Raw genomic sequence first — 17,980 nt, forward strand, 5'->3', positions numbered from 1 at the left:
AAATTGATTATCTTTTCCTCTAGCTTTGTCAACAAATTTAAAAATATTTATGTAAGGAAAGAGTTGAATTTATGGTGGCCTTGCGATAAATAGAGCTATGTACTTCCTATTTAATGTGTGGTAAAATTGCTTATTGAAATCTCTAATTATGGTCGAGATCTTAAAAAGCTTTGATAAATATTCTAAAAACTTCTAGTTGAGTATATGGTACATATATATTTTTTGAACTTACATATTTAATGTGTTTTTTGTTTATCTAAATTTTATCTGCAGATAATATTACAAATTTATTGGAAAACCGATAAAAAAAACCAAAAAAATATCGACGGAATCTTTGGTAAAGCTAATATTCAGGATATTTCTTTTTTATTTATATATTTATTTGTAAAATTAATGTTTTAGCTAAATGTTACTTAAAATGTAAAATAAAATTATGATATTTGATTTCATTTAATAATTATAATTTTAATAAATTTTGTATAAATAAAATTTAAAACTCAATAGATAAAAAAAAGAAATTTAATATTAAATGTGAAAATAGTAGATTAATTCAGATGATATAAAAAAAATAGATTATAAAATTAAGCAGCCCTTAGAAAAGACTGAGATAAATATATGCAAGTTACATATATTTCGTATAAAACCATGTAGTCAAAGCTTTTTATCTAAACAAACATGTACACACACGTTAAGCACCCATATTCATATTCATATTCGTATTCATATTCAATATTTTATCTCTTTTGCATATTTTGCGCATAAATCTATTGTAAAAAATTCTATGGCTCTATTTGCGCATTTTACTATCGTAGCTAATTCCAGTCGGAGATATCTATCAACTACAAGTACGAGTATCTGACCATTACCATTGTGTGCTATTGTTATAATGGCATGACGTTGGGTCTGTTCCACTTGCCTGACTCGGCTGCTTTTGCTCTGCTGGAGATAGTTGTTGTTGTCGTAGTTGTTGTTGGTTGATTTGCCTAATTTTGTGGTTGTTTACAAGTTTTGGAGGCAACGTGTACGCCTACAATTCAATATTGGATTGCTTTGCTCGCAATTTATTGCATTTTGTGGGCAGTGCAGACAGCCAGAAAGAGAGATACATTTTAAAAGATACATATGTATCGATGTGGATACAGATACATTGATACTTAGGCAGCTATAATGAGGCTTTAAACACTTTCAGCTTGACTATTCATATATGTAGAGTTTTAATTATTGAATGGAATGCAGCAAGCGAGGGTCGACTGGAAAATACTCTCTAAAATGTAAAAAAATAAGCATAGATGCACGCAGATAAACATATATGAAGATGCAACTTGGGCAATTTTAACGAGGTTTTGAACACTTTCAGCTTGACTATTTATATATATAAGAATTTAATTTCTAACAAGAATGCTGTGTATAAGGAAATTTTGACTAGAAAATACTCTTTATAATGATGTAAAGTAAGTAAAATAAACACTTTAATATGTTCGTCTTTGCTCACTCAATTACAGATTTTATGAGGCTTTCAACACTTTTGGTCCAAGTTAAGACAGATAAACTCTTAGACACTCTGTAAAATGAGCTAAAGCTATCAATGTATCTCTTGGACACGAGTATATTCACACTGGGTATACCTTTCAAAGGTACTTGTTATGAGTCTAGGGTATGCGAACTATCGAGTGGGTGCCCCCTACAATTGATTAATCGATTCTCGTCTGAAACTCGCCCGCTTTTTGTTGCATTGATTTATGCAATTCTCGGTCATTTGAAATTTTTGATTGTGGTTGCTGCTGGCGCAATTGTCATTTGTCAATCGCAAACTCAAATCGCGTGTTAGAATGCTAAACGTGAGGCGATAGGTACAACAATAATAACAACAAAATTAAAGTAAATAATAACACAACTAACAACAACGCCTCGGTCAAGCGATCGGGCCAAGTTTCATGTATCTTTCGCTTTTGACTCCAATCCACGCCCGACGCAAACGTGTTTTTCAAATATGCAAATTAATGAGCGAGACTTGAACTGAGATTGAGACAGAGACGAAGACGGAGATTGAGACTGAAAGCGAGCTGAGCATTAACGAGATACTCGTACTCGCACGCAAAGAGCTTTCAAATGCAAGTCTCTGGAACTCAAAAACTCAATCGAAGTGAGAAGTGAGAAGGTGGCCGGCCAAGCGATTTGACGTCTCTCTTTGTTGGCTCGTTGATTGTTTGCTTGGCCTGTAGAAACAGTTTCTCGACAGTTTCATTTGAGCCGCGCTAAAAACGAAACGTATCCGTCAGATACGCAGCGACAACGACGTCGACTGACAAGCGACAAATACACAAACCATAGAATATTATTATTATTATTTTGATTTTGCTATGCACAATTTGTTCTTCCAAAAAAAAATAGCGAGAAAAAGTGTAAAGAATATAAATAAATAAATAATGAATATACTCAAACATTAAGCTTGAAAAAAAGTATTTTGAATGGAAATATTAATCTCATTTCTTTGAGAAAATCTATCGAAATGTGAAAAAAAAACGAACCGAAGAACCGAAAACAAATACAAATACATAGAAACGACCTTGAAAGAGTCACAAGATACAAATACATATATAGACTAGTCATCGTTTAAAAAAACAACAACTGTAACGAATCACAGTTAAAAATCGCAGTGCAAAATAACCGAAAAGTATTATTTCATGTGTATTATTAATTGTACAAATCGAAAAAATAAAAAAACGACGCCCCCAATAAAAAGCAACGAATTTATAATTATCCATAGAAATACATAACATACTATATATAAAAATAGTAGTATGTATATTGTGGGCGTGTTTCAGTGCCATAAAAAAATATAACATTAAGTAAGAGATTAAAAGATAACAAATACAATTGTTGCTGGCATGAATTGTTCAGATAAGAGAAAAATATGTTTGCGCCGCGAAATTCATCACCAGTTGCCATCTATGGCAAAGAGGATGTAGCTGCCTATGAGGTAAAAGTTCTATTGAATATACTTACTCGATAAATTGGTATACCGATAGCTAATCGTTTTCTCTTGTCGGACTGCGAACACAGAGACTGTGTGGCATGATTCATATGACCGAAAAACTTTTGTCTCCCCATTTTGTAATGAGTTTTTGTGGTTTTTCTTGGCCAGAGCGAAGTTGTGACTGTATGAGTAGATTATTCATCTAAATATTGTTGCCATTTGAGTTGAATTGTTAGCCGCAAGTAATTATAGGCAATTAGCCTTTGTAGATGCCGCAGAGAGCTTCTAAACCGGCAAGGAATGTGTAGATACAATGTCAAGGAAACATTGCCTGTCTGTGGATGGCTTTAAATATTTCATGGTAGCACTCTCTGCATACGCTCTTAACAATTTAACTATCTATAGCCAATGCGAATGGCTGCCAAAAACACAGCACAAAACAAGCATAAACATTTTACTCACGTTCAACAGCGCACTGAGCTAGACTTGAATGTATCTGTATAAATGTATCTGTATGTGCTTGTGTATGTGTTTGACTTTACGAGCTGTTTTTGTTGGCTACCCAGCGGCATATTTGCAAACACACAAAACACAGCAAAAAATACCGATGAAAGCAAATCAGAAATTCACAAAACATGGCGATAAATGCGGCAATAAACAGTAAACACTCGTAGCATAGTTCAGCTTCTAATACGAATATGTAACTTGGGGGATTTCAAAGTGCAATATCTAGCGACCTCCATGAATTAAACGAGCATATGTAATTAATCAGATTGAATAGCAATATAAGAGGCTTATATTTGAACTTAAATTAATATCAAGAAAACAGTGAAATGATCTGAAGTGGTTTACATAAATGTTAAAGTTATATACGGTCCTTCAAACTCTGAATATGCTTTATCCATCTAGATTATCTGTAGTAAAAATATTTGTCTCAAACTAGATTCGTATGTTAGAACAAAACTCTTAAGATTATACCCACTAAAATACCAAAAAAAAAAAAAAAAGTATTATTAATAGCTATTATATAAACATAGTCCATAAATTATATATGGACACGAGTAGCTGGCAGTCCAGCATACTCGATTAGTTCTTATTTGTTTTTCTAAACTTAATCTTAACTGCCTTATAAATGCTGCTTTCTAGACAACACTCAAAGAAATTAGCTAAAATTGATTAGAATTTATGATTTAGACGCTATCTTAGCTATTAGAGCATTAAACTAGCGTATTTTCTTGGTTGCATAGGTATATATTATATGTACCAATTTAATACCCTGTAATTATGAAATGAAAAAAAATATATTTCTGAATAGTTATTTTTTATCTACAAAGAATTCATACATGTCTATCGTACCATCTTTTTAAGGGATAAACAGACAATTTCTACAGCAAACTCTAATTTCTCACTCCTTCTTAAGCTTCCGCAAAAGTTTGTTTTTAAATAGAACGTAATACATGTAGCAGAAGCAGCAAAAACTTGCGAATTTGCATAAATAAATCTACTCAACGACCTCGTGGCCGTTAGTTTGTATCGTTTTTTTTTTATTATTTAGCCTTTTTTTGTTTTAAGCATTTCATTTGTCTGACTTGTGACTGGTTAACTGCTTGACACCTGTCGTGCAAATATTTAAGCTCGACTGTCACGATGATTTTTTTTCATTTTTCATTGCAAACGCGGGCTTGGATGTGCCCCGCAGATTTTGTTGTGGGCAGCTTAAAAATGTGCCGCCAACTCACAACTCACTCTAGTTTTAAGCCAACAGAAATGGGCAATTATATAGTTGAAATTAAATTTGAAAAAACGTTCGTTGAACTTGGCAAGCTTATCAGAATATTCAACTGAATATCTAACTGATAATTTTACTTTTCACATACTTTCCTGTTGTGCCCGACACAAATCACGCATACGCTCAGTGTGCCATGTGCAAAATGTGGCACTGTGTCATGTGTCACAACGGAATTAAACTATAATTAATAAAAGTATTTAACTGCCTGCGCATCGCATCTATCAATCAAAGCCCAACTTTGTTTGCCTTATGCGGTTGACAATGCGCACAAAATAAATTTCGCTGCTTAACCAAATATGTAACAAAAGTATTTGGCTACCATAAATTTGATTTCATGAATGAATACGCGAATTGGTTTCCGGCAAGCGAATAAATCGAACGTAAGCAATAACCAAAGTTCAGGAAGAAGACATACAAGTTTAAGCACTTGACAACAAAAGTTGGACGAAATAAAAGTGTAGTTAGTTTTTTATTTTTTAGAAATGCATAAAACGTTGTTTACTTTAATTTAACACTTTTTCCATTTATCATAAAATAAGTAATCATTTGATAAAAGATTTTAATGGCAGTACGAATATTTGTGCAAACATCGCGTAATCCCGTGCAATGTTTCAATTGCTACCCTTGCTATCGGCGTAAAACGTTCTCAATTTGGTACTGCAAACGATACACTTAGCGAGAGAAGGTATTATAAATTTGTCATAAAAGATATTTATTTTTAACTCCTATTTGTGGTTTATGTAAATTTTATATTATATTATATATGTGAAATTAAATTGTTTTATCAATAGTGCCAATTTAATTGTTAGTTGTTCTTTATGTAATACTGTTTGCATGAAATTATCATGTATATATTATATAATTGAAATAAAACAGTCTCTAGTTATCAGAGGGTATTTCGTCGTCGCCTTTTTTTTCTTCATCCTTAATTTTTTTATTGACTGCCAAACAGAGTAATGATATAGTTAACATATATTTACGGTTTTCACATGGCAATTTTCTAGGCACACTCAATAGTGTTTACAATTTCACGGCATATTATAGTCGTTAGGAATGCAAATATATATCTAGATAACCAACTAACTAGGTATTTAATATATACAGATGTATGAAATATGTAAACCGGTTCAACAACGACCTTTTGGAATGAGAAATATTTTGATGCTGCGTTGGTGGCAAATTAAATACGAGTAATGCGACGTCGTCGTCGTCGACTCTAGAGTGAATTTGCGTCTAGTAAACAAACCGAAAATCAACGTCAGACACAATTCCATACATTGACCAGATGATCTCAGCTCAGCTCAACTTAAAGCTTTAACATTTGTATCTGGTATCTGCGACGCAAAAGCATGATGCGGCCATTAAGTAGCAGGAGTATTTTTTGGATGCTCTTTGCATGCCAGCGATTATTGAACTATTTTATGGGTTGCGGATCCAATGCCTTGAGTGGTGACCCGCCCACGCACCACCAACTGTGGTTGTCATTATATAGCCTGCTAAACAGACAAGTGCAACTGCGTCGCAGCTGTCAAAAGGCACTTGACTCGCACTTCCTCTCTCGTTCTACAAGTAATAAAAAATTATTATTTCTCAGCAGCTATTGACAGAAAGGTATTTTGTTTTTGAATAAATTTTGTTACAGACAAAAAACCATTAACTTAAATTTTATATTCTATTTATTTACTTTATGCAATGTGTAATATTCTATGTTAAATGTATCATCTTTATTTTAATTTTATTATTCAAGTCAATTTAAAATTAATACACAGATAACAATTAATAATATAACATATTTTAATTTACTTTTTTTTTTGGGGTTTTCACTTCACAAGCAGAGTATTTACTATTCAAGCATGCTCACTAAGCACACATACTAGATTTTTTATTTCATAGTTCACAGAACGCCCTGACTAAGATCAAGGTGAAGCTTTAGTGAGGCGGAACAAATGGACAGAAAAATAGAAGCAGAAATAGAAAAACAAATATATAATAACTAAATAATAACAAAGTGTTGGCTATTTATTATTGTAACTTTGCCATAAGACGGAAGGCGTTGTAAGAACAATTACTTAATTAACTAGTTAATTATGAACTATTCTGTTAGAGTGAATATCACATTTTGGTTTTCACGTTAAATTTTCGCACTTTCACAACCAATCCCATTTGCATTTAAGCCTCATTGCTTTGGCTTTTCTTTGGGCTTAGTTTGACTTATTGGAAAATGGAGTTAACACATTGACTTTGTTGTTATTGCTGTTAAATTTGCTTATGCTATTATGCAACTTGAACAAGCATAAAAGTATGTTGATATATAAATCTCACACACTCGATGGACAAATGTGCGAATTGTGTGCGTAAATAATTTACACAGCACATTCGAAATGAGTTGTTGTGCAAATGCTAATATGGCTTAATGCCTAACGCTGACCTTGTCTAAATAAAACAAAACATGCCTCAAATGATGTAATACTAATTTTTATGATTTCTTCTATCGATTTTCATTGCAGATTAAACTCAAAAGAGTCTTGGGTCTGACTGTTTGCAGCAATGCGGCACTTGATGTGTCGCCCATCAGCGGACTGTTGGCTTATCCAGCGGGGTGAGTATCTATATAAGTGTAGCATAGCAATAAGTTTAGCTGAGAACTGTCACTAATAGTCCTGATTAACTTAAGCTTATTTGCTGCTCAATATATGAAGAATTCTTGCTACAAATATCGTACAACAATTTAGCTGACGTTTAATTGAGCCGCATTTTTACTTAAATTTTGAATGGCGAATACTTAATACGTATACGTAATATGAGTCGGATTTTTTTTACAGAAATAGTAGATTCCCTATAAAAACAGCTATTTTAAATTTTAGTTAAGTTCCTGAAATACTTGAAGAAAGCCAAAACCAAACAAAATTTTGTCGAACCATTTATATTTATGAAGTTAATTTATAGTAACTTCTGTACTCTGAATATTTTTCTTGTCAATTTCCTAGTTTTTGTGCTTTTTCATGGTTATTTTTGTTTCCTTAAATTTAATTCTTAGTTTCTTTGTATTTATAATTCTTACAAAAATAAGAAAAGTAATTCGAAAATAAATGAAATGAGATTCAGCGTAAGCTCTCAGGACATTCTTCAGGCACATCCCGCTGTGCCAGCTCCTCATGCACTTTAAATAAAAGAAACTTGTCATTGAGCCAACTGTGGAATTGCTTTCTGTCGACAATTTCTCAACATTTATATTTATTTTCAACAGCTGCACTGTGGTCCTGTTCAATGCCAAACGTCATACTCAGGCCTATTTGGTCAATACCTCCCGCAAAGCATTCACATCGGTTGCCTTCTCCCGCTGCGGCCGTTACGTTGCCACAGGGGAATGTGGCATCAATCCTGCCATCAAAGTTTGGGAATTGGAGACGCCAAATGGCAATCTGGAGCAATGCAGCGGCGGCAACGTCATTGCCGAGTTTGTGGATCACAAATATGCCGTCACCTGTGTGGTATGTGGAATCCTAAATGTATCCAGATACTCTATATTCTAATATATTTTAATTCGACAGGCGTTCTCACCGACGGGAAAGTACCTGGTATCAGTTGGCTCTCAACACGACATGATTGTCAATGTGTTCGACTGGAAGGCGAATCTGAAAATGGCCTCCAACAAGATTAGCTCCAAGGTGGCTGCCTTGTGTTTTGGCGAGGATGGCAGCTACTTTGTCACCGTGGGCAATCGCCATGTCAAATACTGGTACTTGGAAGGAGGACGAAAGGTAATTAATTCAGATCCTCAACAGTTTTAAAAGATACCTTAACTTTCTCATCTTTTTCCAACAGTACAAAGATCCCATTCCTCTCATGGGTCGCAGCGCCATTCTCGGTGATTTACGGACAACGATTTTTGCGCCGTTGCCTGCGGCAAAGGAATCTGCTCGGAGAGCACATATGCCATCACCCGACAGGGTCATCTGGTTGAGTTCAGCTCGAGGCGTTTGCTCGACAAGTGGGTGCAATGTCGCACCAGCAACGCCAACTGCATTTGTGTCAACGAACGCTTCATTCTCGTCGGTTGTGCAGAGTCCATCATACGCATCTTCAATGCAGCCACCTTGGAATACGTGACGACGCTGCCGAGAACCCATTATCTGGGCGTGGATGTCTCCCAGGGTATTCAGATTAATCACATTATGTCGGTGCCACAACAGGCCAAGTTTCCAGACTGCATTGCCATGGTCTTTGACGAGCAGCGCTCCAAGGTAGCAATCAATTTTTTTTCATACTTTCCCCTTGGCACATTTTTAAAAATTTCAAACTGTGAAATTTTTTCATTATTTGGCCTCTATTTTGATACTGCATCAGAATTGGAAAATTCCATATTTTTCCAGCACTCTGCATTTTTTTCATACTTTCAAGCACTATCCATTTATTCCATATATTCGCCTTAACGCTTTTTCAAAAACATCAATCTGTCATAGCTTTGTCAAATCTTAACAGGTTTCCTTGCGGGATGTCAATTTAATTTAATTTTACCTCTATTCTGCATTTACTGTGCATTTTTTCATACTTTCGATCACTGTCTATTTTTCCCATAGTTTCGCCTTAACGGTTTTTTTAAAAGTTCAATCTGTCATAGCTTTGTCAAATCTAACTCATTCAACTGCGGAATGTAAATTTAATCATTATATGGCCTCTATTTTGATTCTGCATCCAAATTGAAAGTAATCTCACTAATGTTGGACATCTTTTGTTATTAAATTATTTTCAAAACATAAATAAGTTAAATAATGTAACAAAATTTCGTCCTCTTACAGGTGAGCTGCGTCTACAACGATCACTCGCTGTACATTTGGGATCTTCGCGATATTTCGCGAGTGGGAAAATCGCATTCATTCCTTTATCACTCCACGTGCATTTGGGGCGTGGAGACAGTGCCATATAATCTGGAGCGTGAGCCTTCCCAGACGCTGCCGGAGGATTGTTTTGTCACGTGCTCCTCGGATGACACGATACGTGTGTGGGGATTGGAAAGTTGTGCCAACAATGAGATATATCGCAAGAATATCTACTCCAAGGAGTTGCTGAAGATTATCTACAGCGATGAGGACTTGCACTATATCAAGGATCAGGGCTCCTCGCTCTTCGACAAGGCTGGAAACTCCAGCTACGATGGACGCAATGGTGTGCGTTGCATCAAGATCAGTCCAGAGCTACAGCATTTGGCCAGTGGCGATCGTTGTGGCAACATACGTGTCTACAGTCTACAGAATCTCAAGCTTCTCACAACCATCGAGGCGCATGAATCGGAGGTCTTGTGCTTGGAGTACTCCAATGATAAGATTGAGCGCAAACTCTTGGCCAGCGCCAGTCGCGATCGCCTCATTCATGTCTTTGATGTCTCACAGAATTATCTACTGTTGCAGACCTTGGACGATCACAGCTCCTCGATCACATCGATCAAGTTCGTCGGTGCCGGACTCAACTTTCCAGATGATCAGCTGTGGGGCAGACAAATCTATAATGTTTAGAAGCTTTCAGGTAAGTTGAGGAGAGCATACATAAAAAATTACATTAATTGACTTACAAATTAAAATTACTTCAAAGATTATAAATTATTTTCTATAAATGGAAATTTGCTCACTCATTTTCATTCACATTTCAGGGCAACATCTTTATGCGTGGCACAAATACCTCGGGGAAGACCACGCTCTATGACATGGAAGTGGACTCCAATGCGAAACACATTCTCACCGCCTGCCAGGATCGTAATGTACGAGTTTACGGCACACAGAATGCAAAGCAGACAAAGACCTTCAAGGGTTCCCACTCGGATGATGGCAGTCTGATCAAGTTGAGTCTCGATCCGAGTGGCATTTATGTGGCCACCTCCTGCACGGACAAGACACTCGCCGTCTACGATTATTACTCCAGCGAGTGCATGGCCAGGATGTATGGACACAGTGAGCTCGTAACGGGATTAAAGTTCACAAATGATTGTCGGCATTTGATTTCGGCCAGTGGGGATGGCTGCATCTTCATCTGGCAGGTGCCGCACGACATGATTGTCACCATGCAGGCGAGGATGTCCCAGCAGCGTCTACGCTCTGGACATGCTCCGCTGCAGCGTCCCTTGGCGCCCATTTCACCCCCCGATGCCATTGTGCTGGAGTCCCCCACTGGCGAGTTGGAACATCAGCAGCTGGCACCCAAATTTGTGGTTCCTCCGGAGCCATTGCCAAGTCGGAATGCCTATCAGCTGTCGGATGTTGGCCAACTGCCGCAGTGGGCCATGCGGAAGGCAGCTGCGGATTCCGACAGCGGTGCCTTGTCCATTCCCACGCCTGTCATTAGCGGGGGAGGAGGTGGGGGAGCTGCCGCTTTGCATGCTGCCTCCTCCATGGGCAACCTCAGCTCCTCGCCCAGTCAACAGGTGGGCGTGGCAGCGCCCAGAGCTCGCGGTCGTTGGGCCCAACGCAGCAGTCAACTGGACACGGAGGATCAACGCTCCAATTCCGAGAGTCCCCTCGGCACAGTCTCCTCTGTGGGGGGACACAGTGTCCATAATGTGCAGACCTCCGATTACAATAGCGCCTCATCCAAGGACATCATGTACAATCAAACTTATCTAAGCGAAGACTCCTCCATAGACTCTGGCATGGAGACACGCCGTGAGCTCAAGTTCATTGGCAGCCACAACAATGGCACCATCTCCTCCAACGTCACAGTTGTCGCCTCCAGCAATGGTGCTTTGGGTCCAGGGGTTGTCCAGCAGCGTCTGATGCCGGATAAACGCAAGCCGGGAATGCGATTCGATACGCATAGTCACGATCACGATGGCGACATCGAGGACATCTCGGACGGGGAGCGCACAAGCTCCGATCACGGCATGTTCTACAACAATCTTGCGCCCAGCACGCCTACGTAAGTCACAAAATAGTTTAATTTAGGAACTAAAACAGAAATCGGAACCATTGATAGAAAATAAAATAAAATAGGGTTTTCAAATGTAAAGAAAATATAAAAAACTTAATTTCTTACACTTGAGCTCTACATTGTACAGTGTACATCATAAATTATTTGTGCTCAGCGCCTCAACTCGAAGCAGCGCATTTGCTTTTTACTACTGATGTAAAAATATGTCGAAATATCGACAACTCGATTTTCGCGGAAGCGATTATCGAGTACTTCAACTCGATTATTTTTTTGACGATCTATCGAGTTGATTAAATCGATTTCCATGAAAAATCGACAACTCACTGGGGCTTGTTCTACGTAGTTTATTTTGTGGACCGACCGTAATAAATAACCTTCCAAATTGCCAAAGTTTGAACAAAACATGAAAACGATGCAAGAAATAAGATTTATAATAAAAGTATGCGTGTATTTTCTGATTACAATTGCGTTTTTAAATAAAAATGTTTTTTTCTTAAAAACTCGAAATACTATTTACCGATACATCGACAACTCGATACTTATTTTTGGCGATTTTCTATTTCGATATATAACTCGATCTAAAATTTCGATTTACCCCACTACTTTGTACTATTGCTCTTTATTTTTGCTAAGGCTATAAATTGTTTGTCAACCGCTCAGCTCTTGTTGTTTTCTCCTCTACATTGAACAGCCAGTAGCTGTTCAAAGCTCTCACAAATTAAATGTGCTTGAGAATCGCAATTTGAATTGCAATTCCCTGTTTATTAAAAACAGATAAAATACATTTTAAAGTTTGCATGTCACTGCCGCAAAGTGATTGAAAAAAGAAATAAATAGCTTTAGTCGTGCGATTTGCCATATTAATATGACATCTAATACTTCAGCGAACTGTTTTTAAAATTTCATATCGTTTAGACACTACGAAAAACAGAAGCTATTGCAGAAAACAGCACGTAAAAATGCGGAAATTCATATTTCAAATCCTATATTTGATTCATATTAATCTATAGATTTAAGTAAAGATTCTTACGAATTTCAACTGACTTTGCTTTATAATTTACAGAGACTTTAAGGTGACCGCCATGAACGAGGAGGAGCTGCGGAAATCGGTGCGACGACAGAAATTCGAAAAGTCAGGACTACAATTGACCACGCCCAGTGGCAATGGCAGCTCCCACACGGCCAGCACGGGCACAGGGACAGGCACCTCGGATACGGAGGACGAGGGATCGACGCCAAGTGCTGAGAACGCGGAGAGATCGTTGGCCTCCACGCTGGGCGGAAGTACGGAGAATTTACCACAGAGTAGCAACAGTTTCTTGCATGCTGCATTGCCAGAAGGACCCGGAGGATTATTGTTGGAACGCGGCACAAGCAGTAAGTAGTTGCCAGTCATTAAAGAAAAAAAAATAAAAGAAAATAATTCATATGGGGATTCCCTTCTTTATTTGCAGGTCGTCGCAGCATCAGCGCCAAGCACAACACTGAGAATGGCAAGGGAGGCGTCTCTGCCGCGCCCACCATCACCAAGTCATACACGAGCACCAAGAAGGAGGAGCTGCTGCAGGTCATCAACAAGGTCAAACAGCAGCTGGAGAATGTGAGTAGCAAACGACCTTAAACTAAATAAAACTTCTTTTTATTATTTCAATTTATTTGTTATTTTATGTTTATGTTTTTTCCCCCCACGTTTTCCCCTTTTTTTTATGTGTTGCATCATTGCTTCGGTGTCTGTCTTGTGCCACAACCACACACATACACACACAACAACACACTCGACACTCCAAAAATCTCCCAATATTTTGAAAACCCTTTTCTCCTATTTAGGGCACGCGCAAAAGTGGTATTAAAAAGTTGAATGCCATAGTCGAGGTGAGCAATTGAGTTGGCTAACTTAAAAATTGATCGATCGTTAACGTTAACGCTTTTACGACTCACTCACTCGCTCTAGACGTCTTTCTACTTCATTATGCCATAATGCTTAGGCTTCATAAGGCCTTAATTGAATGCAGGGCCTATCATCTTGGTAACACATTTAACGTACACTAATTGCTTAAATTCATTATATGCAAATTATAATTTTATTGTTCGCTTGCGATTTTCCTGATTTAACCTGATTTAAAGAATAATTAATAGTAATAATAATATATTATAGATAGATTATTATAGCAAAACGCTGCCTGGGATTAAAAACTTTACAAAATAAAATAATATTCTGTATGATAAAGATATAATAGATGATGATAAATTTTAATATGAATAAACTACCAAATTTTTATATGAAGTAGATTTTTATTTATAACCCATTTCAAACTTCTAACTCCCTTAAGTGAAACGATTTGTATACGATCTATAAATTAAATTAGACTAACATGCAGAAAAAAATATAATTTAAATGTATTTCTTTAATATAGAGAAAGTATAATTACCAATACGTATGAAGCATATCATTTGTAATATCTACAAGACGAAAACGATTTGAACAATCTGAAGATAAATAGCGAAAATAATGCAAGCGAACAATAAAGTTATTGTATTAATTTAAACATTTATAAATATTAAAAAAAACTAATAAAAAATCTTAATTTGCATCGGCCGGGAATCGAACCCGGGCCGCCCGCGTGGCAGGCGAGCATTCTACCACTGAACCACCGATGCTTGATGAGATAAGCCAAAAAATGTTTGTTCAAGATTTGAAGCTGACCGACTTCACACAAGCTAAAAAACTGTATAAAAATAGACTCTGTCTAGAAATAGAAAATAATCGAAAACAGATCGAAATAACAGCAGATATGTATATTAATAAATGCAACAAATCTAAGTAACCCACATTAGGCGCTTGATAAACCCACCACACCAGTTAACTCCACAACAACAAAAAACAACAAGAGACAAAAGTTGTATTGGTTTTAAATTAATTCATACCATTTAAAGCTTTTTACTGACAATTCTGTTGCCTTTGCCTGCAATTAACTATTGAATATTGAACCCATTCACAGGTTGGCCATAGACCCTTACGAGGCAGCCATAGTATCTCGGATCTGAGTCTGGCGGGAAACTTGGATGGCTCTCGTAGTGCTGGACCATCGTGCTATACAAAGCCAGGTGAGAATGCATTTTAATTTATTATTTGCAGTGGTCGCAAATATCGCTCAGCACTTTAAGGTTTTTTCTCAACGTTTTATTGTCGGGCGCATAAAAAAAAACAATGTGTGATTTAACTTAAAACTATGTGTTCTCTTCTCTGCTATCATTGTTCAGCCAAAACATATTTATATAATCAATATTATTACTTTGGTTATTTCTTTACAATCACATTTTTATGAAAAGTGTTATGTTAAATTGTTATTGCTCAGACCCTTTTGTGTTTTTGCACAGCTCAAAATAACATCCCTTTTTTGAGGTGATAAAATCTTAATTATAATATGTGCTTAATGTTATTTGCGACCTCTGAATAATTGTAATTGCTAAAAAAGTGTACCCCTTGTTAACTGTAGGCTAAATCGTAAATACTTTGCCATTTGTTGTTTGCCTCGTCCATTTTCTTTTATCTTTAAATTTCTCTCTCTCTTTGCTTCCCTTTTGCGCTTGCTCTGGTCTGAAATAATGTTGGGTAAAATAAAAATACAAATTAAAAAAATCAATCAAATTTCTTATAACTGCTGTAATTTGTTGAGTAATCCAATTAGTTGCTTCCCACGAACCTTCACAGTATATTAGAACAAATCCAACTCAGCCACCACAGCTGCCACCAAATCCGCCACAGGAGGTGGTGCCACAGTTTTTTAATTGTGCTGCACCCAAATCGAAGTTGCAACAGAATTTCCAAACCATGCGGCAGGTGCAACAGCATTATCCACCTTATCCGCATCACGTGGGTGTGCATCAGATTCATCCGCCTCCAGGCGTGCCCTTTGGCCTGACCTCCAACTCCTATGCATCTTCAGGATGTCGATCACAGACAGCACAGACGGCACCTCGTTTGGGCGCTGCCAAGAGGAATCCCGCTGGGAATAATCGACGCACGCCAAGCATATTAAAGCACTACAAGTCCTGTCCGGTTTCGCCCGTGCACGAGGAGGTGGAGTGGTCGGCGGAGACGGATCGTGCGCTGCCCGTCGAGCCAAAACGTCACTCGGTCTATGCAGATGATGCACGCACCATTCTGGACATGATTCATGCCGACACCGAGAAGATGATCGATGAGATAACACGCAAATATGGAGATCTGGATGAACCAAACGCAACACTGCCCGTTTCCTGCTCCATGCCGGCGAATCTTCGAGCACTCGGCTCCACGGGAGACTCGACTCCAACAGCAACTCCTCCACGCGGTGGTCGCACTCAGTATTATGTTTATCGGGAGATTTATCAATGCGAGCGAAAAGTGTCCTTGTCGGACATTCTGAAGCCGGAGCTGTTTGCGGCATCACAGCAGCGCTTGGAGGAGGCGAGATTCCTGGAGACGCAGCGTCATTCCAGCGCCAGTTTCTTCCTGAGCAGCTCCGGGCAGCTGCCGCATGAGCACAGCCAGGAGTCGCTGCTCTCCGACGGCGGCAGCTATTGCAACAGTTTGGAGAGCGTGCTCTCCGATGAGAGCGACTGCAAGAGTGCTCCCTTGGATCCGCCGCTGGAGCAACAGCGTCCAGTTCATGCGATGCAGTGTCATGCGGGCATCAGGAACTTTATACTCCATGGCCCTGTGTCCAAGTCCTATGGGAGTAGTCCCAATGCCTATGGCAGCTTTGATTACTATATGCGTCAACAGGCGGCTACCTACGATAGCTTCGATGTCACCGGCTACAATTTGAAGCCCTTGAAGCCGCTGCCCAACTCCAAGACGTATCCACGTCTGGCTCAAGTACCCGCTGCAGGAGTGGAGCACATTCCCACCATGAGATCCAAGAATAAACAATACAATTCGGGTGTGAATAAAAGTCTCAGCACGGATTTCGCTCAGCAGCGACAGCAGCGCAATACAAATCCCTTGTCACAGCCCCAATCCCATTCCCAATACCAATCCCATTCCCAATCCCTTCCTCGCTCCAATGGTGAATCGATGTTTGTTAGAAAGCAGCTTAAACCCAAGCCTCCCATTCCCGCCAAGCCTCAGAATCTGGTGTCCACGTTAACCTGCAGCGTGGAGAAGAGACCAGAGAAGAAATCCGCCTCCATCTGCAGCTCGAGAACCGCCAGCGTTGTGCGTCAATTTGAGCATAATCTGCTCAAGTTCGAGCGGGAAAAGCAGCGGGCACAACAACGTCCAGTGCCGGCGATGAGGAGTTCGGTGAGCAGCGGCGCCTTGGCCACCCAGAGTTGCCTCAAAAAAGTGTCCCGCTTCGACACGAGTGAGAGCAGTCGTCGAGCAACGAGTGTCAGGCAGAAAACCCGGCCCAAGATCAGTGTGAGATTCAATACAGTCTCACAGATTAAGTATACGCCTAGTGCGAAACGGCAGCGCAACAATGAAACGGAAATGGAGTTGGAAACGGAAACGGAAGCGGATACGGAAATGGAGCCATTGGTGGGCAGTCTGCCCAGTGATTATGGCGGTGAGCGCAGCTTTGAGATGTACTTTGCGGAGAATGGCAATGCACCGGAGAATCTGGAGCACATGCAGAGTCTGAAGCTCTACACGAAGCCACAACTCCAAGCTGTGGTCGACGAGATTCAACAGGAGCGGGCAAAGCATAAAAAGAATAAAGATAATGTGGAGAGATCAACGGGAGGCAACAATTCGACAAGTCATCAGTGTCAGAATATTGCCAAGAAGATTGACATCATTGAGAAGCTGATTGCAATGGAGCAGCGTAAAATGGAACAGATTCGCTTGGCCACTGAGACGCGATTGCGTCCATTTACCTGCAACTCGAAGCAGAAGGGATATGTGAAGAGTCTGACGATGAACTTTGACATGTTGGCCCGAGCACAAGATCAGCTGGAGGAGGAGCAATTGCCTGGAAATGCGAACACGAATCCGAGTTCGAACACGAATGCCGATGCCGATCTCTGTGCCTATGCGAGAAACATTCGCAGGAATTGCAGTTTGCCGGATGTTTTGGAAAGCACCGATTTTGGATATGACAACGATGTGGAGCTGGCAAGGGAAGTGATTGCCGATGATGATGATGATGATGACAGAAAAGATAGAGATGACGCTGAGGATAACATCAAGGGATGCAAGGATCAGCTACAAGGTTTGCCTCGCTGTTGTGCAAACATTTTCACTTTTCAGTTTCTTATTCCACACCAATTGTTGCACCCATTTCAGTCCTATTTGCTTTTTCAGTTGAATC

General features: G+C 38.9%; 1 protein-coding gene and 1 non-coding gene across 2 annotated transcripts in view; one reads left to right on the forward strand and one right to left on the reverse strand.

Annotated features, from left to right (window-relative positions):
• Positions 1-17,980, forward strand: part of LOC117781738 — a 41,675-nt gene that overhangs the window by 19,940 nt on the left and 3,755 nt on the right. The window contains 13 exon segments of the mRNA XM_034618555.1: positions 7,274-7,365; positions 8,014-8,257; positions 8,318-8,527; positions 8,592-8,640; positions 8,643-9,010; positions 9,566-10,234; positions 10,236-10,289; positions 10,414-11,672; positions 12,748-13,061; positions 13,139-13,284; positions 13,512-13,556; positions 14,684-14,789; positions 15,374-17,872. Coding sequence (XP_034474446.1) covers positions 7,274-7,365; positions 8,014-8,257; positions 8,318-8,527; positions 8,592-8,640; positions 8,643-9,010; positions 9,566-10,234; positions 10,236-10,289; positions 10,414-11,672; positions 12,748-13,061; positions 13,139-13,284; positions 13,512-13,556; positions 14,684-14,789; positions 15,374-17,872 — 6,055 coding nt within the window.
• On the reverse strand, positions 14,272-14,342 carry Trnag-gcc. The gene has a single exon. It is a non-coding gene; the product is annotated as a tRNA-Gly (tRNA).

This window comes from Drosophila innubila (genome assembly GCF_004354385.1).
Source record: "Drosophila innubila isolate TH190305 chromosome 2L unlocalized genomic scaffold, UK_Dinn_1.0 4_B_2L, whole genome shotgun sequence".
Lineage (NCBI taxonomy): Eukaryota > Metazoa > Arthropoda > Insecta > Diptera > Drosophilidae > Drosophila > Drosophila innubila.